This window comes from Hyaena hyaena, unplaced genomic scaffold (assembly GCF_003009895.1).
Source record: "Hyaena hyaena isolate Hyena2069 unplaced genomic scaffold, ASM300989v1 scaffold_87, whole genome shotgun sequence".
Classification (NCBI taxonomy): domain Eukaryota; kingdom Metazoa; phylum Chordata; class Mammalia; order Carnivora; family Hyaenidae; genus Hyaena; species Hyaena hyaena.
The window spans coordinates 1,407,579-1,432,491 of NW_024080718.1; the positions used below are offsets into that span (position 1 = coordinate 1,407,579).

Here is a 24,913-nt window from a genome sequence, read left to right on the forward strand (position 1 = left end):
TCAGCCTATATTAGCAACTCTTTCTTTAGATGAAATGGTCCGTTAAGGCATTGCATCTTTTTTGCACGTATAAGCTTTATTTTTATGAAAAACCTGCACATGGCTCTTGGTACATGGTACTTAAGATGAAAAGCAACCATCTCCAACTCCACCCTACTCCATCTCTGTCTCACTCTATTGGAGTAATGTTTTTAAATCATTCTGGTAGTTCACTAATTTTAGTCAATATAGTTAGAGCACTACTTCTTGATTCATCTATTTTGTATGATACCCCAGTCATGAGAAAAATGGATCTATTTGCTCTTTCTTTTCCAGTCTGTCTACTGCTGTTGACTTTGAAATTCCCTTACTGTTCACTTTTGTAACAAAAAGTAATATATTTGTTCATCAACTGTTGTTAGGCTACATGCCAAGCAGTTGTGACAGAGATTCCAAGGAGAGTGACTTACATGAGCAAAAGTTTCTTTTTCTCCTACAGGAGCCCAGGGTAGGTAATAGCCCACGGTTGGCCCACCTTCCCACTCAGGTGGCTTCTGTGGCTGGGTCCAGGCATGCTGCTACAGTTGTTGCCATTTCCCAGAGGAAGAGGGTGGCTGAAGTAAGTGACTTTGTCTGTAAAGGAGGGGACACAATCTTCCGGATTATTTACCATCAGCCAACATTTAGTATCATGGTCTCAGCAAGGGAGGCTGAGAAAAGTAGCTGTATATTCAGCTAAAATTTCAGAGGGTTCTGTCACTAACCCAAAGAAAGAAGAATGGATTCGAAGGGTCAGTTCGTGTTTTATGGTCTGGTTAGTATCTCCTGATGCTACTTTATAAAATGAAAGTCCTGGTATTCTTACCCCTACCTCTACATTTCTTTCTGGCCTTCTGTACATCTTGTACAGAACATGCAAGAACACATAAATGTTCTTTTTGTTTTAAAATGTGATGTTACTAATGTTTACTTTCTCTTCTGAAACCGCAGCCAAATCTCTGTGCATAGGTGCTCATATTGTTACTTCCATACCTATTATTTACTTATTATTTACTTTCAGATAAGAAAAGTGAGCTATAGTTCCTTCTTCTTAGGCCCACGGTCATGATCTCTGGGCCACTGGAAAGGATACACATCATGGCAAATGCATTGTTTTTACTTCTTATTTTTTCATAGATTGATTAAAATCAGGGCACTGTATTTCTGAGGTCTGCATCTAATCATTGACTTGTTTATTCAATAAGAGAAGCAGACCAAACGAATATGGTTAGTGCTCAGGGAGCTTTTTTCCAGTCACTTCTGGAGTTGAGTTCATTGTATTTAGGCATTTTATTGTGACCAAGAACTACTCAGTTAGTTTTGAAGCTGGGTGAAAACTTTAGTCTTGAAGGATTGAGACTGGTTTGTTATCTCCAGGTGATCCAAGGTGAAGTAGGTCTCTCCTAGCCTTTAATATCTTAATATGAGAGGAGAGCCATGTTTTCTGACCAAGGTAAGAATCTCTTTGGGGTATTTAGGAATAGAAAGGCTGACTAATGAGAGAGATTCTGGGCTTTTCAAGGTGGTCTCATTGTCTTTCACATTGGTCCTTCCAGACCCTTTCTTTGCCCAACAAGGACAACAATCTGGAGCACAAGAGTCCCTACCCTGGAAGAATTCTTTCATGTGGTAGAAGAGATTAACATAGACTATGGTTCATATTCTGGCTCCATCATTTCCTGGCCTTATGGCCTCCAGAAAATTATTCTCTGAACCAGAGATTCTGCTGGAATGTGTAATCCTCAAATCCCAGTGGCTTAAAACACTGAAGGTTTATTTCTTGTTTGTATTGCACATTCATTGTCAGATGGGGGAATTCTGTTCCATGTCTTCTTCCTCCAGGATCATGGTTAATAGAGCAGCCACTGTCTAATTATAGAACATTGCTGGTCACTTTTGGAGAGGGAAAGAAAGTTCTGGAGAGTCTCATAGCAACAATTAAGTGCTGTGGCTCAGAAGTGACATACATTATTATTTATGTTCACAGCTTATTGCCAAAAACTAATGACGGGGTCTCACTCAATCACAGGGAGTTGGTCAGGAAGTACATTCTTGATTTGCCTGAAAAGCGGAGAGCCAGAAATGCCTGGCAAATAGCACTAATGATGACAACATAGAGGAATGCCTGCCTGAGGGTGGATAAGAGCATTAAGTGATCTATACCCACATACAGAATCACCTAGTGCAGGTGCTCAAAAATGATTATCATTAATAGTAATATCAAGTAAGATGTATGTGTGCCAAATATTGAATAATATCATAAAGTGTGACTGAAGATTTTTCTTGTAAGCTATATAAGACTATCACGATGTATATAAAAGTGCCTTGTAAATTAGAACACAGCATGCAGATGCAAGCTGATGTTATTATGCAGTGGATCTTAAAAGATGCAGCAGTAGAGCTTGATTCGGTGCTGGAGTTAGGTCTTCACATGGTTGAAGTTGTAGGAGTAGGTGAGATGTGCAAGAAAGAGATTAAATAGTGAGAAATATTCAGAGGGCACTGAATAGGTAGCTTTGAAGCATAATCACAGTTTGGAAATCAGAAGGGAATACAATGAGAGATAGAGGAGTGATTTTTGGAAAGGGAGGGAGAATATGATACTGTGTAGTGTCATAGAAAAGTCAAGTGAAGGGGTACCTGGGCTAAGCGTCTGACTTCAGCTCAGGTCATGATCTCATGGTTGGTGAGTTTGAGCCCTGCATTGGGCTCTGTGCTGAAAGTGCATAGCCTGCCGGGATTAACTCTCTCTGTCTCTCTGCCCCCACCCTCACACTCTGTCTCAAAGCAAATAAACTTAAAATTTTTTAAAAAAAGAAAGAACAAGTGCAGAATGTTTTCAATAAGGAAAATCGACTATATGAGATGTCCTGAAGAGGCATTGACATTCAGTTCTGCAGATTCCATAGGAGAGTAGTATTAGTGAATAATCAGTAGAGAATGTTCCTGAAGGAAGGAATAGTGATACTAATTTAGAGGTGTCTCTGCACCAGGTGCTTCTCTTGTAGCAGTCTTGCAAGGAAACTGTTGTAAATTCCATGTTTACAGATATGATTCTCAAAGCTCAGAGCAAAACGTGCCAAATGAAACCTAGCTAGTCAGTGAGAAAGTTTGAACTCAAAACCAAAAGGGAACTGCACTATGTAAACGCAACAAAATGAAAAAGCCATACTGAAAATTTCCGAAGGCATTTTTTGTAGTAATCAAATGATTGACATGTATTTTGCTCTCTTGTTGGCACTTTTTAAATATTAAGAAAGACTTTTTAGATGAAACATATATAATGTAGATGCTATGAGCTATGAAATCAGTGTACATTTTAGAATAAAAAGATTTATGTTTTATATTGAAGATAGAAGTCATAGAATATTACTATGAGAATGAATAAATCCCTGTATTTGACTAGATGTTTTTCAAAATAGGAATCCTGAAAAAAAAAGTGTTTAGTAAAGTTATAATTGACAGCAGAATAGGATGGACTTTTGTCCTTGATTCTGTTTTAATTATACCATTGGCGTTCCCTACTGGACACAGTGTAACCTTTCCATTATCAGCATTAGGTACACTTCTTTATGTCCTTTTCTTACTTTTTATGTGAACTGAATAATAAAACGTAGATGCTGCAGAATGTAGACAAGAGGGATTTTAGCCTAACCTTTTCTCCAACTGGCCGTCTGAACTTTGGGAAGTCTCTTTATCTCTGTTTTGCTGTTTACAAAATAAGAGATTTGGATCAGCTCATTGTTTCTCCCACTTTTGTTCACTGAGATATACATGATGGCTGATATTTTCTGAGCAACATACTCACATAGGCATACGGCAGATTGTGATTATAGACTCGAGGAACAGATGGTCTAGGCTGCACATTCCTGGTGCGAGTTCTAACTCCGCTCTTCTCTCTCCCACTCAAGAAAACATGTCAGAAAACTCGTAAAACGAGGGTGACATTGTTAAAGAGATAACTCTAAATACATCCTAGTTTTCTTAAAAATCTTATTCTCAAACTTTGGGATCTAAAGTTAACTTGAGGCGCCTGGGTGGCTCAGTCGGGTTAAGTGTTGGACTTTGGCTCAGGTCATGACCTCATGGTTCATGAGTTCGAGCACCATGTCAGACTCCGTGCTGACAGCCCAGAGCCTGGAGCCTGTTTCAGATTCTGTGTCTCCCTCTCTCTCTGTGCTCCTTCCCCCACTCATGCTTTGTCTCTCTCTCAAAAATAAATAAACATTGAACTTTTAAATATGTTAATTTTTTTGGTATTTTTCTTTTTTTCAAGTTTTTAATTTTTTTTCCTTAAAGAGTTTATTGTCAAGTTGGTTTCCATATAACACCCAGTGCTCATCCCAACAAGTGCCTTCCCCCATGTCCATCACCCCCTCTTCTTCTCTCCCCCACCCCCATCAGCCTCAGTTTGTTCTCAGCATTCAAGAGTCTCTCATGGTTTGCCTCCCTCCCTCTTTCCCACTATTTTTGCCCTTCTTCTCCCCCATGGTCCTGCATTAAGTTCCTCCTAATCCACCTATATGTGCAAACATATGGTAGCTGCCCTTCTCTGCCTGACTTATTTCGCTCAGCATAACACCCTCGAGTTCCATCCATGTTGCTACAAATGGCCAGATTTCATTCTTTCTCATTGCCATGTAGTATTCCATTGTATAGACAAACCACATCTTCTTGATCCATTCATCAGTTGATGGACACTTGGGCTCTTTCCATGTTTTGGCTATTGTTGAGAGTGCTGCTATAAATAAGTTAATTTTTAACAAATTACTTATGAAATACTTCATAACTAATATTTTACCTGTGGTGGGTGGTGACTTATGTTCAAAAACTTATGTATTAGGTGTTCTCTAAGATTTTTTTCTAGTTCTAAACTTATTTAATAATACATTTCTGTTATTGTCAAGCATTTCCAAAAGGTCTAATTCTTTGGTTATTCTACTTGCAGGTGTTTGTTGGTGGACATTACATGATTAATACTACCATGTATGTGATAGAGGTTCAATAAATGTTGAGTGAATTTATCAACAAGTTAACTTCCCTTTTCTAGCTATAACACTAATTCACAATTTGGTTTCTTCTTCCTTATCGGGTCATATGATTTTGTGAATTTCAGAGATTGGTGCTGAGAAAATTTGGGTTGTAGCATTCTGATTATTACTTTCAGAAATCTGTCATAACTCTCCTCTTCATTTTGATAAAATAGTTTAACATTTTGCATTTTTCCACAGACTGTATGAAATAGGAAATGTACTAACTACCTCTAGAAGTAGTAAGAAGTCAAAATACAGGGATGCCTGGGTGGCTCAGTTGGTTAAGTGTCCGACTTAGGCTCAGGTCACGATCTCACCACTCATGGGTTCGAGCCCTGCGTCAGGCTCTGTGCTGACAGGCCAGAGCCTGGAGCCTGCTTTGGATTCTGTGTCTCCCTCTCTCTCCGCCCCTCCCCCACTCACACTCTGTCTCTTTCTCTCTCGAAAATGAATAAATGTTTTAAAAAATTAAAAAAAGTCTAAATAGATTACTGGTACTATTTTCTAACCACTTGTTGTTTCTTAAACATTATGGGATAAATTATACATATATTTCTCTGTTCATTGTCCATTTATTCCACAAATATTTATTGAATATTTACTGTGCTGGCTATGTGCCAAACAATATGCCAGACTAGCAGTTCTTAAGATATGGACCCTTAGAGTCTCTTAGACACTTTTAAGGGCAAACTATTTTTCTACTAATACTAAGATATTATTTCCCATTTTCATTGTGTTGACATTTGCACTGATGTTGGAAAAGCAAAAGTGGATATTAGTAATCATTCTATTCTTTATTAGCATACTCATGGGGGGAGGAAGCCATTTTTACATAAGAATGTCCTTGATGAAGTAGTAAAATTTATGTTAATTTTATTAAATCTTGACCTTGATTACATCTTTGTAATACTCTGTGTGAAGTCATGGGAAATAAGGTTTTATAAAGTGCTTCTGCGTACCAGAGAACAGTGGTTATCTCTAGGCGAAGCACTTGTGCAGTTATTTGAGACACCATTTTGCTTGACAGAATGACCAGCAGACAAATTGTGCTTATTTAGACTTGGGTATTCGGAATGCATTTTCTTAATGAAGGAAGTGATGCTGTCACTTTAAGGAAAACAACTGACAGCATTTGTTGGCAGTGGCAAATTTGAGCTTTCAAGGTAAAACATAAAAATTTGGAAAACTTGTGTCTGCCTCTGTGAGCTTGCTTGACAGCTTCTCAATATTTAAAGACTTTTCTGATGAAATCAGCAGTGATATTAATGCATATAATTTTTGATATTGATAATGAAATGTGTCAACTTATAAAAGATCTGCATAACCCAAGTGAACATTGCATGATGGTGCAAAATCATGTCAAGTTAGAAGATCCATTCAAATGCAATATAGATCATTGAGTTTTAATTAATTGTATGAAAAGTTTACTGATAATAGTTTCAGACTATCATTTGTTGAGTTTTGGTATAATATCAGAGAAGAGTTCCTATAATTCTCTGAAAAAGTTATTAAAATATTCCTCCCTTTCCAACAGCTTACCTGAGTGAGGGAAGATATTATTCATTCAACCAAAACAGCATATCACAACAGACTGAATGCAGGAGACATGAAAACTCAGTTGTTTTTTTGTTAAGCCAGATATAAAAGAGATTTGCAAAAATAAAAAACTAGTGTTTTGGACAACGCAGTTATTTTTCACTAAAAATGTCATTTAAAAATGTGTATTTTTTGAATAAGTAAGTATTTTTAAAATTACTCATTTTAATTTTCAACATAGTAAGTATTGATAGGTATAACCATATAAACAAAAGACATCTTGAGTCTTTGATAGTTTTTTGGAGTGTAAAGAGATCCTGAGATCAAAAATGAAAAATGGATAACCCCAGAGATATTAAAAAAACTAAAAAGCTCTTTACATAGCTTTTCTTTGGCTCCCAGCACCCCTGGTTCCCTGCCACTCCTGCCCTCGTAGTTGGAAGCAGTATTTCTTTCTCTACGATTCCATGTACTTTATTTCTACCTCTATTAAGGCATTTAGCTTTTGTCTTATGTTTCCATCTAGGTTCGTATATTTTTTGATAGCACAGACTATATCTTATGTCTTTGCATATTCATCAGCTCTTAGCACATTGTTTTCCCAGGAATGTATATAGATGAACTGAGTAACTTTTTAAAATTCCTTATCTTATTTGTTCTTTGAATTCCACATATGAGTGAAATCATATGGTATTTGCCTTTCTCTCACTGACTTATTTTGCAGATGAACATAGGGGAAGGGAAGGAAAAAGAAGATAAAAACAGAAGGAGGTAAACCATAAGAGACTCTTAAATATAGAGAACAAACTGAGGGCTGTTGGAGGGGTGCTGGGTGAAGGGATGGATGGGCTAAGTGGGTGATGGGTACTAAGGAGGGCACTTGTTGGGGGGTGCCTGGCTGACTCAGTCCGTTAGGCGTCGGCTTCAGCTCAGGTCATCATCTCACAGTTCGTGAATTTGAGCCTTGCATCGGGCTCTCTGCCAGTCAGCACAGAGCTTGCTTCAGATCCTCTGTTTACCTCTCTCTCTCTGCCTCTCCCCCACTCTCTCTTTCTCTCTTTTCTCTCTGTGTCTCTCTCTCTCTGTCAAGAATAAACAAACATTAAAAAAAAGGGCACTTGTTGGGATGAGCAATGCTCTTATATGTAAGTGATCAATCACTAAATTCTACTCCTGAAACCATTATTACACTACACGTTAACTGACTTGGATCTAAAAATAATAATAAATAATTAAATAGATTTTTTAAAAGTTCCTTATCTTCAAAGTGTTATCTCTAAAAGGCTTGGAAGATTGACTTAGGATTCTGACTAGCCAAAGTTCTGGCTGTTTCTTGTAAATACAAACAGATCTTTGCTTAACAAAAGGGATGTTTAGTTCTAGCTAACGGCCTCTTGACTGCAAGAGGTGAATGACTGAACACTTCATTCAGCAAACACTAGTTGAACGTAAACTGTGCTAGGCACTGTGCTAATAAGAACAACGATGTTTTTACAGAACTTGATAGTAGATGCTTGGTTCTCAAGTGGTGGCCCATGATGTTTCTTCTTTTCATAATGAAATAAGAAAGGCAGCAACAATGAAAAAATTTTCCCACAAGACTAAATATATTCTATTCAAAATATTTCTTTTTCTAGTCTTGGTGTTAACAGTCTTTCGTTTCTGATAGTATGGTGAGATTAGGGTTTGGGCTTTTGTTTTTATTTCATCTCTATTTGACAAAATTCTAATTTGTCTGTTCTTTGTTGACCCCAGCAGTTTTGGGGGGGGTATTTTACCAGTCTGTGGAGAACCAATGATGTAGACATTCCTTTGGTATTTATTGGAAAGAGATTTGACCTTTAGGTTTGACATTTTAAATCCTCTAGGACAATCAGCTCATTTATTCTGGAGCTAATTATCAACTTTGTGAGTTCTCTGGATTCCATTTATACCATCTCTCTTTGGCGGTTTATTGTTCAACTGCAAGGAAAAAAGTAAAAGGAAATAAAAATAAACCCAAACCAAAAAACCAACAAACTAATTTTAGTCAAATGTTTGGATGGCGGAGTTCTAGGGGGAAAAAAGATGGAGAAGAAGTAAAAATTTTTGACCAAAATAGGGCATGTGAATGATCTTTGGCTCTCAAGTCAGATTGCGGTTTCAACTTCTCACCTCTTTGTAGGAACTGCTGGTTCCTGTGAAAGAACCAACTGGTCCTAATTCCAATTCTCACCTTTAAGCACCATTAGCAGTTGAGATGGCAAAGGTAATAGCAAGCTGGGAAATGATGATCCGCGGAGTGAGTCATTTACGTAGTCATTCTTCCACTCAGTACATCAGTGACTACTGGGTGCCAGGTACTGGGATTCTAAGATAAGAAAGATACGGTCCCTATGCTTAGGAGCTCTATAATCCAGAAGAGGGAGACAGAGACATAAGCAATTAGTGCCCTGAAAATGGTTTTAGGAGATGGGCTAGTGTGTTGGCCCCTCAATGGAGGCCAGATGGGAGAGGTTGGGAATGGTGATAAGTGGAGTAAGGCTATGGAATGAAGAAGGACGTGGAAGTAAAAGTGGGAATATTTGGAGGAAATTATGAGCCTCCTGGTGTGGCAGGAGCGTGGGGCAGGGTGGGATGCGGAGGTATGGTATAGGAAAAGTCTCAAGAGTTAGGTGGCAGTGGATGTGGAACTTCAGGTGCTTTGTTTATGAATTTGGGGTGGCGATAGGAAAGAAAACGGTTTCTATGGTCAAAACAAACCCTTGTTTGAGAGGCCTCAGTTGAGACAAGGTAAGCACGTAATTACTATGCAACCTCTTGGATTCTTTATATTGGATAGCATTTCCACGACTGTTTGGCTACAGACTTGCTTGAAAGGGTATCTCCTGCTTCTCAGAACATGGTTTGGGAACCCCTGAAATATGCATTGGAGAATCAGCAAAAAGTTTTAATCAGAAAGTTATAGACAACCATGTAATCTGACTCTATTCTTAATGCATAATGTGATACTGCACTAGGTGTTGCTGAACCAGTGTTCTTAAACAGCAGATATTTTCAAAGTGATGTACTAGATAGTCTGGGAAATTAGAAAGATGCATAGGGCATGTGTCTGGCATTAAAAACACAACATGTTGATTACTTATAAACGTTACTCTGCCAGGCAGTTATTTGAGTCAAAGGCGATACAAAAGTGAGCAAGTTGAGAATAAACTTGGAGAATTAGAGATTTTCTGAGTGGTCCTTGCTCAGAGCTGATTTCTACAGGGTGTTTAATGCCAATTCTTTCCCCAAAGATCGTCACCCGTCAGATGCATGTGCTTCTTTCACCTCTTTTTGGACTAGGGTTGTTTCTGGCGAGGGTCCTTACCCAGGCGGCTCAGGGAGTATAGAGGGAAGGAAGCTGCCAAATGGAGCCGTGTTTCTTTCCGGGCGTGTGGGGAGGTGTAGCTGTTGGGTTTCTTCACCCTCAAAAGTACTATATTATCAACATACTGGAGCTTTGGTAGATTCAAGTGGAGTCACTTCTAGACATCTTTAGGAGGTATCCTGAAGGTGTATCCAAGGGGTTTAGAGAAAATATTGAAAGTGAAAGAGGGAAGTTGAACCTGGTGGAACAGAAAGAGCAAATCTAGAAATCTGAGAATGTCTCGGGCTTTTTTCTTCCTTACTCTTTACTTGTTTCACTCAGTGTCCAGGGAGCGAATCTTCAGATAACCTTCTTGAGTTAATTGGATCCTTATTAAACGTTTGTTATCAGTCACGTTATCTAGTAGGAAACATGGAGTCAGCATATGTAGAGTGGGCGGGCACGGCCTCAGACTTTCATTGCCAATCGTGTTGTGTGGTCAAGAGCGCCGGCCCTGGAACTAGATGGCCTGTGTTCAAATCTGTTAAATCATTTCAGTCCAGTTACTCAAGTGCCCTAGTCCCTAGTGGCTGTAGGGTTTTAGTCAAGTGACTTAACCTCCCTGTGCTGCTATATCTGAAAATGGGAAAATGATAATAAGTATCTCGTAAGGCTATGAGGATTAAAACCACTAGTAATTTGAGGTGCATAGAGCAGTGCCTGCCACCTGCCGAGGGTTTCGTCAGTGGTTAGGCTTAGGATATCTGTATCCTACCAGTTTTGTTAGGGTCATAATTTAGTGTGGAAATGCATCAAAGAGTAATGTTTTCTGGACTAAAAAGGATACTGTCTTTGGAGAATGGCCTGCTAAGTCTAAATAGGGTTGGGTGTAAACGGGCTGTTAGAAATATCTCATTCATATAATTTTAAAATACAGTGAAGATTTGTTCATTTAAACAATAATAACAGCTAACATTTGCAGAGCATATTCTTTGTGCCAGGATTCTTCCAAGTCCTTTTTATCAATTCCTTTATTTTAGAGTTGAGGAAACTGAGGCACTGAGGGGGTAAATGATTTGTCTGAGATAACACAGCTAGTTAGGAGCAGGGCCAGGGTCAAACCCAGGTTGTCTGACCCCATAGCTCACACATCCACTGTGATATCTCATCTCTGGTGCAAATGTGTTCTGTATTTTAGATCACTTTGTCAAAATGATTAATATCATTTACTCCAAATGTAAGTGGAAAACATGAACTAAAAATTAATTTTACTGAATCATTTCAGCATAAAGGTAGTTCTTTTTCTGTTCTAGAGTTGCTCTTGGCATCACATGTTAGAGCCATATGAACTATGATTCTTGTGTTCTGTTGCTGTATAAGATTGAGTTGTATTTCACCAAGGCATCCAGATACATGAGTCCATTCTTTAGAACTGTTTTTCACTTTATATCTTAGCTACATATTTTCAGAGTAGTGTGTAAGTAATGTCACTTTACATGCAGTTTGCAAAATTAGCTGCTTTTTCTGCTATAATTAGGGTTAGAGCATTAAAAACATGAGTTATATCTATCCCTAACCTATGAAATGTGTGCTTCTTAATATTTTAAAATGGAGAAAATTGTGATGAATCATGCATTTTGCATTTTTCGGTGTAAAAAGACTAGACTGCTCTAAAAGTTATGTTATTTTATTTGCTGTGCTTTCTTGGTGTGAATGTAACACTTCAGGGTTTTGCTTTTAAGGAAAACTGGGCAAAACTAATTTGCCACTAGATGGAGCCGTGGCTCTTTGGGTAGAAAGAAATGCACCAGTCTGGACATTAAATCACACAGTCATATTACGCTGGAGGGCCCCCGGTATTTGAGGCCCCCAGCTTTTAATTGTAGAATGCATCTTTGTTCTTTGCCTGACCTGCAGAGTGACATCACTCCCTTTCTTCCTGTGTGCTGGCTTTGACACAAGCCAGATGGCCGAGGCCATCGGTAGGCGCGCAGGCCGCCTGGTACAGCAGTTGATGAAACAGAATAGGAAGACGTTTTATGGTCAGCTGTGGGAGCACAATGAGGCTGCAGCTTCGCTAAGTAATTACATTTATCGTGCACACTTTATTCCTCTCAGAGAAGGTCACAAGGAAAAAAAATACATTTTTATTTATAGTGTTGCGAGGTATAGACCTTTGATCTTTTATTAGTCAGTAGTCTGCTCCAAAGGAATGCTCTTTTCCCTGCTCTGCAGTCACTCGTGAAAATGACATGTTTATTTATGTTTAATGGTTCTTTTCGGCTGTGCATTGTGATACTTACCTTCCCTCTTCCTCCCTTTTGTCTCCAGTTCATAACACAAAAATGTTTTAGTTTTGTAGTGAGTTTAGTTTGAAGAAGTCAGAGTTCAGGTATGTTAATACAAGCAGATTTCTGTCAGATATACTCCAGAGTGATTTGGTAAAATATATTACTGCTTATTATGTGTTTGTTCTTCAAGGATGTCAGAAGAGACCAGGAACAGACTTTTATTCGGGGGGGGGGTAGTCGGGGGGTGAGGGGCAGGAAATGAAGAAGACTTTCATTTTATATCCATTTTTGGACATTTAGTGGTTAAGATCACTTATAATGCCAACCTAAAATAAAATATTAGAAGTTAGTATTAACCTAGTATTTTCCAGGCTTCATTTGGAGTTTATCAGTGGAAAGATCGTGCAAAACTTTAAGGAAAATACCAGCTGAACTTTTCTCTAAAGTTTAACACTTAACACAATTTTGAGATTCTTCCATATAGATTCATTTCCAAAACCTTTATAAAATAGTTTAAGCCTTTTGAAGGCTGGGTTGTGAATATGACTCACAGAATTGGTCTAGAAATTATAAATGGTAAGGTCAGATGAAAATTCATATTTGCGATGCTTTGTTCAAACTTAACACGTTCTAAAGTGAAGTCTCCTAATTGTCTGTAGGGTACTTGGCTCTCTAGTTTAAAAAAAAAAAAGATTAAGAAAGAAACTCTAACAAAAGGAATCTCTTAATCTTGCAATATTTTATAGTCTTCTATAAATTACAAATTTATATTTGTATTTTTTTTTTTACAAATTGTTTTTTACAAATTTACAAATAATTGCTGGAAGGAGGCAACATGGTGTAAAGGAAAGAACATGGCTTTTCAGTCAGATAAAACAGGGTTTTCTAATACTTTTTCCACTGGTTATTTGCTATATGCCCTTGGATCTTTGAGCCTCGATTTTCTCACATATGTACTGGGGGATAAACCTACCTCCTAGGTTTATTGTAAGAATTAAATGATACAATGTGTATATTAGGCCCCAGACAGTTCCTGTCACATGGTATGGATGCACTCAGTAAATGCTAATTCTTTTCAACTGTTTTAAACTTGGTCTCTTTTCTGACCTCTTGAGAAGTGTGTTCACAGGTCACACTTTTATATCGTGTATATTTTATTCATAAGATATAAATAAGCCTGGGTTGAAAGTCTGCTCACCATTTGAAAAATAGGCATTTGAAATTTATTATCACTGTGTGTATGTGCTCAGTTCTAGATTAAACCGTAACCATCAATTGTGCAATGAATGTGGTTAACATTTGTTGATGTTTTAATTTGTTTTTGTTTTCTTTTTTTTCTCCTACTCAGCTCTTGCCCCTGTTCTTTGCCTCTCGTTTTGTTGGTGAAGATATCACAGTGATGTCTGCATTCAACCTGCTGCATTTGGTGACAAAGAGCCAGCCAGTAGCCCTGCGAGCCTGTGGGCTTCCCTCAGGTTGCTGCTTCTTGTCCTGTACCTAGTGAGGGCACTGGTCTGGGTGGGCGTTTCTGCTGCAGGAAATGATACACCAGAACATTTTGCTAAATTCCGTTTTCTTTCACTTGGGCCCTAATTTGAAGACGGAAATCGGTTATAAATCACCACTCTACTTTGAGTAACATTCATTTCCACAATCCTTATAACCCTTGGAAACATTGTCCAGTTTTCTTGCTCAGACTATAGTTGTCACTAATATTTCATGATATCTTTGTTCTTTAATGCACACTACACATCTTAAAATCATAATGTTCAGAAGAGGCTGGCAGTCTTCATAGGAAACTGCCCCAAATCACACAAATAGGATATTCATCTTGGTAAAGGATAATGAAAGTGGTTTTCATTTCACATGTGGCCATTACTTTGGGAAGAGAAAAATGAAAATGAACAACTTTAGTATAATACAGTTACTTATTTATTATAGTTAAAAAGAAATGATGTTCTACTTAACAGTGACCAAATAAACAGCATGAGTCAGCTGGTTCATAATTTAGAACCACTATACTTTAAAAAAATTTGATTTTAAGCATGTACACAAGTGAGGCATGAAAGTCCAAAATTTCATTATGTGCCTATAGCATAAACTTAATATTTTAATTTTATTCTGAAAGTCAGATATTTTATATGAATATTAGTATCAACATTATTTCTGTTTTCTATTAATATGCATATCTCTGTTGCTATATTGTATAGAGAATTTAATTCCAACTCATTAAACATTCACTGAACATTAACTCTTGAGTGCCAGGCATTGTGTGAAGCAGTGAGAAGATCAAGCTGATGTCTTTAACTAGCACAGGGTGGAAATGGTGCTGTGTGAAGACCATTGAACCATATGGTGATATGGCTAAATAAAGGATGTTAGGGGAATTCAGAGGAGGATGGCCCTAGCTCTTTGGTAAGGGGAAAATATTTGGAAATGAGGGAAGGTCTCTGACATTTAAAGGAGGGCTTCATGGAGGACATCGTTTTTAAGCTAACTCTCAATCTGTGCACATCAGTTAGCCAGGTAGCCAAAGAGTGGGAAGGACACCTCTAGGATATGGACTAGCATGGGCAAGACATGAAGGCCTGAAAGAGCCAGGTATGTTCAGTGAGAGGCAAGTTATTTAACATGGCCAGCTCGGGCGGGTGAGCGCAAGCCCAAGAGGCGAGAAGGAGGGTAGCCAGATCATGAAATGTCTTAGGTGATGTTTTAAGGAATTTAAATCTTGGAGGAGGAAAGAAGGTGAAATAACATGACTCAGTGTGCATTTTATAAGGATTATTGATTTAGTAGGATGGAAAGTCCATGCCGGTTCCAGATGTTTCAGAGAAGGCTGGGATGGCAGCCTGATTCGAAGGGTGGCTAAAGGCCTTTGTTTTGAAGCTGTATTTGAACGGTAAACATCTGTGGCTTTTATTGTTATTGTTAAGTAGGTCTTATGTCTATTGTGGTGACTTGAGAGGCCGATGAAGCTTAATGCACTGAGGGCCCCAATCACTCGGTACTTTTCCTCCCTGAGCCAGCCATGCCCCTGCACCAGCACCACCACAGAAAACACTGGGGGAGTAGGAGGCCCGAGGGGACTCAGGAAGTGCTGAGAGCCTCAGCGGTGCTCATTGCGGTAGGTTTGGAATGAAGAGGGAGGGGTTCGAGAGAGACTGAGGTTGCAGAGCTGATGAGGTTTACCTGCTGAATTGTGTGTGAGCTTGAGGGAGAACATCAACCAGTGCGCTCACTGTGCCATGTGGAACTTTGTCCTCACTCTGCATTACATGTGACAGTTGGAGCATCAGGGTTATTTAGTTTCCACGTAGCCATGTTTCCCACTGAAAAACCCCCAGACTGTGAGAGCACCAGTATTGTCCTTGAAGCATGAGTTTTCTATACAGGGAGGAGGCTAAGTATTCACAGAAACACCTCATTAATTAACAAATAATTAATAATGTATTCCTTGAGATGTTAGAATCATGGAATGAAAGGATTTCATAATGGAATCGTTTAATTGAGATATAAGTGTCTTTAAATTTTGGTATCAAAATGATTCAACAATAAATTCAACAAAACTGCTTAAGCTGTAACCATTACTGTACAGGGCTTAAGCACACTGATTCTGGAGTTTGAGTTTGCAGGCTGGCTGTGCCACTTAACTAGCTGTGTACCTGCTATTCCTCATTTGTAATATGGGAGCTTATAATCGTATTGGGTGGCTGTGGGGGATGAAATTGATTAGGATGTGAAAAGTGCATTAGACAATGGCTGGAATTCAGTGAGCACCATATATAAATGTTCACCGTAAGTCTCTGTGTCTGTCTAGCTAGCTAGCTAGCTAGCTATGTATTTTCCTAGTTTTACCTGTTTTCCTATCTTTATTTTACTTATACATGCTGCTGAACCAAAATTCAAGTCCTATAAAATACACGTTTCTTTAATTGTAACTATCCAAGGCTGATGGAAGCTCAGTCTCTTGTCTTTCTGGCTTGCAAATCCATTTTAATTTGATAGATGAATTGGCTAGAATAGTATTCCATAATTCCTTAGCCATTCAAGCACCAATTACTTTTTTTTTTTAATGTTTTTTTTTTTTTTAATTTATTTCTAGGAGAGAGAGAGACAGAGTGAGCAGGGGAGGCTCAGAGAGAGAGGGAGTAACAGACTGAAACAGGCTCCAGGCTCTGAGCTGGCAGTCAGCACAGAGCCCGACACGGGGCTCGAACCCACGAACCGCGAGATCATGACCTAAGCGAAAGTCGAAAGTCGGACGCTTAACCGACTAAGCCACCCAGGCGCCCCACCAACTACTTTTTATAGTGTTAATGAAAGTCAGTCTTTCAGCATTTACATATTTTATGACTTGAGTATTAGTAAAACTGTTACCATCCACTTCTCTAACAGAATTGTACTCTTAGAAATATAGAAATGTTGAAGAAATAAAGTTCAACAGTAATAAAACCAACTATTTATATTTTGAAAAGAGAGGTTGGAGTGGGCATTCTTATTACTTTGTGTAAGTACGGAGGGAAGAGGCCAATATTGGAGATATGGGAAGTTAAGGCGAAAGTCTGGAGTCTTGCTTTAATTTAGTGTTCCCTGGTCAAAACCCATTTCAACAAAAATCTCTGTAAATCAAAAAGATTTCTGCTCCCTTAGCCAGTACCCTACTAACTTCAGGTATTATTCAATACAAAATAATTCCAGAACTAAAAAATAATTGGAACAGGCTCTTAAAATTGATTATAACTGGATTGACCCATATGAAGGCCATATCCCAGAAGAGTGATCTATCATTTTTCAGCTTTGACTTCTTTTATTTCTTATTTTTAAATAAAGCATAATTTTAATTTAGAGCTTCTTAAGTGCATCTGAGTTATGGTTCACTCATGTTTGTAATTAAAGGTAATTTCTTTCTCTCTCAGAATTTTTTCTTAATTTCCTTATAACAGTTTCATTTTGTATTAAAAGAGCACTGGGATAGGAGTCAGAAAACTCTGACCACAGCCCTGTCATTTACTTGTGCGACCTTGAACATGACTGTAAACCTCTTCAGATCTCAGTCTCTTTATCTTTAAAACGAAGAATTCAAATTAGATCATCTGTTCAGTTCTGAGATTCTGTCTGTGATTTTATTGACTGTTACTTGTTTTCATTTTTGGTTTTGGCTTAATCAAATCTGGAAACTAATTAATGGCCAGGAATTTATAGAAAAATCTGCTAGGTTATGGTGGGAGGACAGAAATCTTTTCCACATTTGAACATTAGAATTCCTTACCACTAAATTAAGACTGAAGCATTATCTGAGAAGGGATTAGGGAGCACAGTTTTATACATAGTTTCAGTGCTTGAAAAAAAATTAAGTCTAATTGTAGCTTAGACTAGATAACATGGTAGCTTTCAGCCAAGTGAGAGTATTTGTCTAAATAGTACTAATTGCAGTGATAAATTGTACTTTTCTCTAACATCATACACATAATATGTGGTTGTTATTTGACTTCATTGGTGTATTTAACGGTCACCATGGATTGAAGAGCCACATGGCTCTTAGGCAGCTTGTAAAGATATCATATCATAATATTCTAATATAGAAGTTATAAGTCTTAAAGAGAGATATTTTGCAAATGGTGTTTGCAAGTCATAGAATATCATCTGTATAACTAGAACTCTCTAGAGTTTAGCACAATGCCTGGCACTTAATAAATATTTGTTAAGTGAATGAATAAACATTTGGAAAGTTTACATGTAGGTGAAGTGATAGCTAAAACAGAGAGTACAAATTTATTTGAGCCTCTTTTGCATGGGGAGATTAAAAGAAAAGGTTATAGTTTGGTTGGCTTTTGAATATATTATGGAAAACAATTCCCTTCTCTTTTATCACTTTATTGCATTTATCTAATGCAGTTGATACCTGAGATATAAAACACATTGTAGCTTAACAGAGAGCAAAAAAGGGGTTACACAGATTCAATATATATTATGCAGACTTGCCTTTATTTTTTTCTCTCAAACAGTTTGAGTTTTGGTGGTAGATAAAATTTTGAGGAAGGGAATAAATACATACTATGCTTATAATGAGAATTAGGAATTCCGGTTTTTTTGATCACTTTTCTCTGTAGCAAATTAATGTTTGCTATGCTTTAAAGTTTCCATTTGTAAAGAAGAACTACAACAGATATGCACCAAAGCGCCATCCACAAGTAAGAATAATTACTGTCCAAGTTTAAGCTGGTAATAGTTCATTAATGGCATCTAATATTTATTTACCTTGAAAAAAATAATTGAAATGATCAGTGTACTGTTCATCCACTGCACTGGCTGGCTTTTGATTCCAGTTTGATTTTTTAACCTTTTAGGTTTATGAAAAGATGAATTATCTTCATGATTCTTTGATAAAAGTTGTGACTCTCCTCTTCCAGAAAGTACTTAATGTGCACCTACACACAATTTTGCATATGATTGCAAGGTTTTTGTTAGATTTTCTGAAACTCATAAGGAAGGGCTCTTTGACCATAGGTTTAGAATCTGTGATCTAAAAGATACACATGAAACCAACATAAAAAGTCTCATTAGAACACAATATTTCTGATTTCTTTATTTATATCACCAGTGGCATTCTCGCCCATGTATTTGGATGAATGCCCTCCATTCTTCAGTTTCACCATTGTCTTACATGCTCATATTACCTAACTTTTTTGATTATATTAAAAATGCTTTGAGGGAGATTTTTTTTTTAAAAGAAGCTTAAAAAATAGACCTACAAATTTCAACTCACATAATTCACAAAATAATTTGCAATTAATTGATTGAATGGTACCTACTTTTCCAGTAGGTGGCACTAGATTTACATTCTTTCACAGCATGAAAGTGTACTGATATTAGCACATAGGTGCATTGTAAAAACTTAAACAAAAGTGTGTAAAGAATATCCAGTTAAGAACATATGGATTTACAAACCACAAATTTTTTTGCTTATATTATGTTCAAACAATATTTGTAGAGTGCAAAACCTTTTTCCATTTTCAATAGGATTCCAAGTCCCTTATGCTTGGACATCTCATCGATATTGTCTTTCATGTGTAGACATTCCATAAACTAAAACAAGTTTCATAAATTAACTTATCTTAAAACCAAATAGCTGATTTAACAGTAATTTATAGTATTATATGCAACAAAATTTTCTTCAGCAGACCACCCAAGAATGAAAGAAAATTTCACATTTTGTTTTGCTGTGTTTTGAATTTTTATAGAATCTTGAAAATGTTATTAGTTTAACATGTTGACTGTTAAGCATGAATAGTTTTTTACGTGAATTAAAATATTTTTGGAAACTAAGAAAAATTATATTTAAAATGTTGACTAATGAATACTCTGATGCAGCGATATTTTTTCCCTAAAACAAAATGTTTTAGTGGCTCTATGACATAATAAAGTTTTAATGTTAATGTTGAAAACTTGCTGTATGACATCTAATTACCACATACATGAGTTTTAAAAGTTATTTGTGCACAAGGCTAAATTATTATAGAACAGTACATCTGTATGAATAAGGTGTTGGGCATATGGTTTGTTAAATGTGGATTTTGCTAATTTGTTGTTATATGGAATAAACTCTTCATATATACATTAATAATTACAAGATATGTAGCAATATCTAGTAGCAACAGAGATAAAAATGAGCACGAATGAAAGATAAAACAAATTTTAGTTTGTTTAAGAAATTCACTGGTCACCTAATTAACAATGACTGTAAAGAATAGAAAACATATTATGAGTTCTGAAAACAAATGATAATTCTACGGGGTTAGGTTATCTAGACAATATGGACTTTTGGGGAATCTTAGAAGTAGAGTTATTAGATGTTTATCTATCTAAACATGTTCACAGTCATATTACCTTTCAGGCCATAGGAGGATTTACTCACATGAGCCTGAGCCACCTTTTGCTCTTAGTATACTCGTTTAATGGAAGGATGAGGACTGCTTGGAGGTTCACAGAGACTCACTAATATTGAGGTTAGATGCTTGATGCATTGTCATTGTCAGTCTTTTCTAAGTTATAGCTTCACTCTAACCATTTTATTTGGAAATTAAATTTCTCATGGCTGTTTTTGCTAGATACATTTTAATTTAAACTGCTTTGAAATAAAAAGATTTCATTGAGACGCAATGGCAAATTATTTCTAACGATTTTTTGTGCCTTTGCATTTAAAACCAAGCATTTATTTAAAATATTAAAATTTCCATTAGTTTATTTTCAATTCCCTAATATTTTTCTCTTTTCTTTTTTTATAGTTAGTATATTTGCACTTGTGTTAGTCACTTAAAAATGCATATTATAAAAAGTATACCATGAAATGACAAAGATATCAGTTATTTAGGTGATTTGTGAGAGCTATACATTTCTAGAATTTAAATTTACTCAACTATTATGATAAGCATTTCCTTCAACAATAGATACATTTATTATAGTAAGCAAATAAAATCCAAAATTCTATAGCTGTAGTTTTTAAAGTTTGTTTTGTTGTAGAAATGCATGATGGCTCACAGAATGATAAAGCTATACAAACTATATTCTATTTTGATTAATATTTTAATATTTCTTATGCAAACTTTAGATAGTGTCATAAGTTTCAGAGCTTGCTATCATATTATTGGTATTGATGAAGAAACAGATTAGAAGCTTAGTCTGTATTTATAAGTTTATTTCTGCCACCAATTTTCTTTCTGGCCCCATGAATCTGTTTTGTACCTTTTATTCTTTTCATCTGTAAACATAGAACTTTCTTGTCAGATCTTTCACAATTAGATATAACCCCCAGCTATTAACATTATGTCACATTTCCCACAATTTATTCTGTGTGACTTTAATCCCTGGCTGTAAGAGGAATAAGCTGGAAAAATTTATAAAAAGGAGGGGGGTGGGACATCAAATAAGTCTGGGAAAGGTGATGGGACAAAGTCTATTTCTCATGTAAGAAGCCATGTAATCTCCAGAAAGGCAGAAATTTTTTGTGTCTTTAGTTCACAACTACATCTCAGCAACCAGAATTGCATCTGTCACATAATAAGTATTCAGTAAATATTTGTGGAATGAATGAATGGGTGTAAATAAGTAGTATCAGCTTATGTATCAAAATAATGCCACATTATAAGTAGTGTCTGTTTTCAAGCCATGTACATTCTGGTGAGAAAGATGGCCACTTAAGTCATCTATAGGATGAAGGGAAGTTTTGTTATCTATAGGATGAAGGGAAGTTATATATTTGATGGTTTTATGATTCTATATAAATATTTCCTCCTTTGTTTCACTATGGTGGGAGGGAGTCAAAGAAGTGAGAAGCCCTGTGCTTCTTTCTGCACAGAATGGCAGACTGGCGTCTTGGAATAGGATCTGAAGCAATGACAGTTCTTCTGAAGGATATTGAAGGAATGTGTAGATGTAATTAGCAGGAAGTGGTAGGGGTGGGGGGAGGGCAGCATGGGGGTGGGAATGGACTGCGAACACATGGGTTAGTAAAAGATGGGCATGTTAGAGCACAACAAAGCATGAGTTCAAGAAAGAAATGTAATGAATGAATCAATTAAAGCAGGAGCTCTGCAGACCAGAGAGCCTGGCTCTCATTAACCAGGTGTGTGACCATGTCAAGTAACTTTGCTAGGCCTCGGTTTCCTCATGAGAACTTTGGGCTAGGGGTTTATCATTTTCCAAATTATAACCCAAGGAACACTAGTTCTACTAATGACCTGTAAACTTATCCCACTGTCAAATTGAGAAACTGCATACTACCATGTTTTATAAATTCCATTTTCACATTTTATCATCTTGATAATCAGGATGCAGTTTAAACCATTGTGTGAGAAAATACTGTGTCACTGTCAACTTTTTAACTTTTCTAGTGGAACATAAAATAACGGCGTGTCAAAATACCACATACTTAATAATGCACATCAGCATTAAGAAAATCTCTGAGATCCTCATTAAAAAGCTCATGTAATGTTGATTTTTCCAATCTGGTTAGACTGTGGAAACTTATTCTGGCCAGTCCCCTGCCCCTCCTTGCTGCTCCCCACAAGAACAACCTGTTAGCATTTTTTTTAAGAGCCAGTGTTTTACAGATTACATTTTGGGGAAGGCTGGATTAGGTAATCTCATAGTCTTAAATCCAGAGACTTAATGGAGTATTAGCCATAGTAATAGAGGTAATAAAGGATTCAGAGTAGTAATAAAGGCAAAAAAAAATTAATCCATCATCATTTATTCTTTTTCCTTTTCACTGATTTAAAATATTGTTGCAGGTGGTTTGTTTGTTTGTTTGTTTTCTGGGATTTTATTTTTTTAAGTAATCTCTACACCCAGTGTGGGGCTTGAATCTGTAACCCAGAGGTCAAGAGTCACATGTTCCACCGACTGAGCCAGCCAGGTGCCCCTGTTATCACAGTTTTTTTTAAGTTTATTTATTTATTTTTGAGAGAAAGAGAGAGAGTGAGCGAGCAGGGGAGGGGCAGGGAGAAAGGGAGAGAGAGAGAATCCCAAACAGGCTCTGTGCTGTCAGCGCAGAGTCCGACGTGGGGCTCGATCTCACGAACTGTGAGATCATGACCTGAGGTGAGATCACGACCTGAGGTGAGATCAAGAGTTGGACCCTTACTCGACTGAGCTACCCAGGAGCCCCTGTCGCAGTTTTAAAACTAAATTCCAAGAAACATAGCCAAAGGCATCACTTAGAACACATCTTTTTAGGAAGAAAATTTAAATATAATTAATTAAAATGGAGAGTTGTGTAAATATTTAAATACAGTATATACTTAGTATTTACTCTTGCCCAGGCACATTGCTAGGTGCAAGGGCTGCAAAGATAATCAACATGTATATGTACACTGTCTTTTAAGGAGATTGACTAGTTCAGGAGAAGCCTTATGGCTTTCCTTTACTTGTCTGGGTGATAAAAAAAAAAATGTAAAATTTTTGACTTATTTCTCCAGAATCTTTCACATTTTTCTGCAACATATGGACTCAAGTTCAGGTGACCACTGAATGGCAATTGTAGACTTGTTTTCTGCCCATTGTTTTATAATTAATTTAGATTTTAAATTTGATTTGAGCGGTAACATAATTTTGGAAATTTACAAAGCTGAGCTCCTAGACCATATACATTTTACTTTCTTTCTAATGAAGTATTCTTAATGTTACATTTAAACAGAATTCTGCATGATCATGTAAGCGAGGGATCCTGTCCTTCGTTTTTGTGGATGGTTACCCTTCATCTTCCCTGCAGTCTGTGCTCCCAAGGGGGTGAGGGAGGATGGGAGAGCGAGTTATTTTTTGCAAGTCTTTTTTGATTGCATGTGAAATGTAGAATGGAAATGAGCCGTCTGTTTTTAATTTTTTTTTTCTTTCCCTGTATGGGCTATGATGTTCTAGTGAAGACCCGTACTAGAAAAAAAAAAAAATTAAAAACAGGGAACGCCAACTTTGTCAGACATTTCACATGCAATCAGATAGACTTGAAGTGACTTTCTCTTCCACTATTGTCACTTGATGATGGCAGTGCCTTTAAAAAATTCTCATTCTATTCAAATGTTTTGCAGGCAAGAAAATGCTTTTGGATCAAGACATCTTTTAAATATTTTCCTAAACTCTAGGCTTTTTGGTCCACATTAATATAAAAATCGTTGCTCTTGATATTTGCATTACATTCTGAAGAGCTGATAAAGTACTGTTTAATTCTATCAGCACTTAAAGAATGTTGATAAAATTATTACTACACATGAATTCAACAATTAAAAATTTGTAACACCCGAGTAAAAGAAATGCAAAATGTAGTTTCTGTCATACAGAGTCATTTAGGTAAATGTTTCGTCAGGACACACGTAATGGTAAAACTCTCCCTGTCTCCTCTCAAGAAAGTCACATATCTCCACATATGAGACCTTACTATTAAAAACTAGAATTTTATTTATTATAAAAAGATTATATTTGTTTTTTATTTATTATTGAGACAGAAACAGAGCATGAGCAGAGGAGGGTCGGAGAGAGAGGGAGACACAGAATTGGAAGCAGGCTCCAGGCTCTGAGCTGTCAGCACAGAGCCTGACATGGGGCTCGAACTCATGAACTGTTCAAGCTGAATGAAATCGTGGCCTGAGCTGAAGTCAGCGCTTAACCGACTGAGCCACCCAGGTACCCTAAATGCTAGAATTTTAAACCATATTAATAGGCTTTGGAAGTTGTGGGAACTAAATTTACTCCCAATGACTTCCAGTGAGGAAATGGTTGCACATGCTCCCCTTAATATTAAAACTGCCCTATTTCTTAGCTCTCCAATTTCTCCCCTTCCAAATCTAAATCTACAACTTTATCCTGGCTGTTTTTACTTTGGAAAGTAGGCCGATATCACGTACATGAAAGACTCTCTGCATTCCTTTCATCAGGGCAGGATACCTACCATCTTGACATGGAACATATTTGATCATCATACATCTCAGCTTGTCTAGATGGAGGTTTGTCTCCTATTTGAATCTCCCCTGGCCCTCTGATCCTTAGATGCTGTTTCTACAAATTATGTGAGTTATACATATCCTAGTTACAATTGGACCTAGCTAATCTAGATGGGCAAAGTTTAAGAGTATTAATGTCTTCTTTGTCAATTCTCCATGCACAGTATTTTGCACACATTTTTCACTGTATGACTGTACATTGTATTGATTTTTTTA

General features: G+C 37.0%; 1 protein-coding gene across 1 annotated transcript in view; it reads left to right on the forward strand.

Annotated features, from left to right (window-relative positions):
- MSRB3 (methionine sulfoxide reductase B3) overlaps positions 1–24,913 on the forward strand; it is a 162,353-nt gene that overhangs the window by 15,126 nt on the left and 122,314 nt on the right. The window contains exon 2 of the mRNA XM_039234285.1: positions 13,555–13,681. Within this exon, the coding sequence (XP_039090216.1) occupies positions 13,606–13,681 (76 nt within the window). The 5' untranslated portion in view covers positions 13,555–13,605. The remainder of the gene's footprint in view (positions 1–13,554; positions 13,682–24,913) is intronic.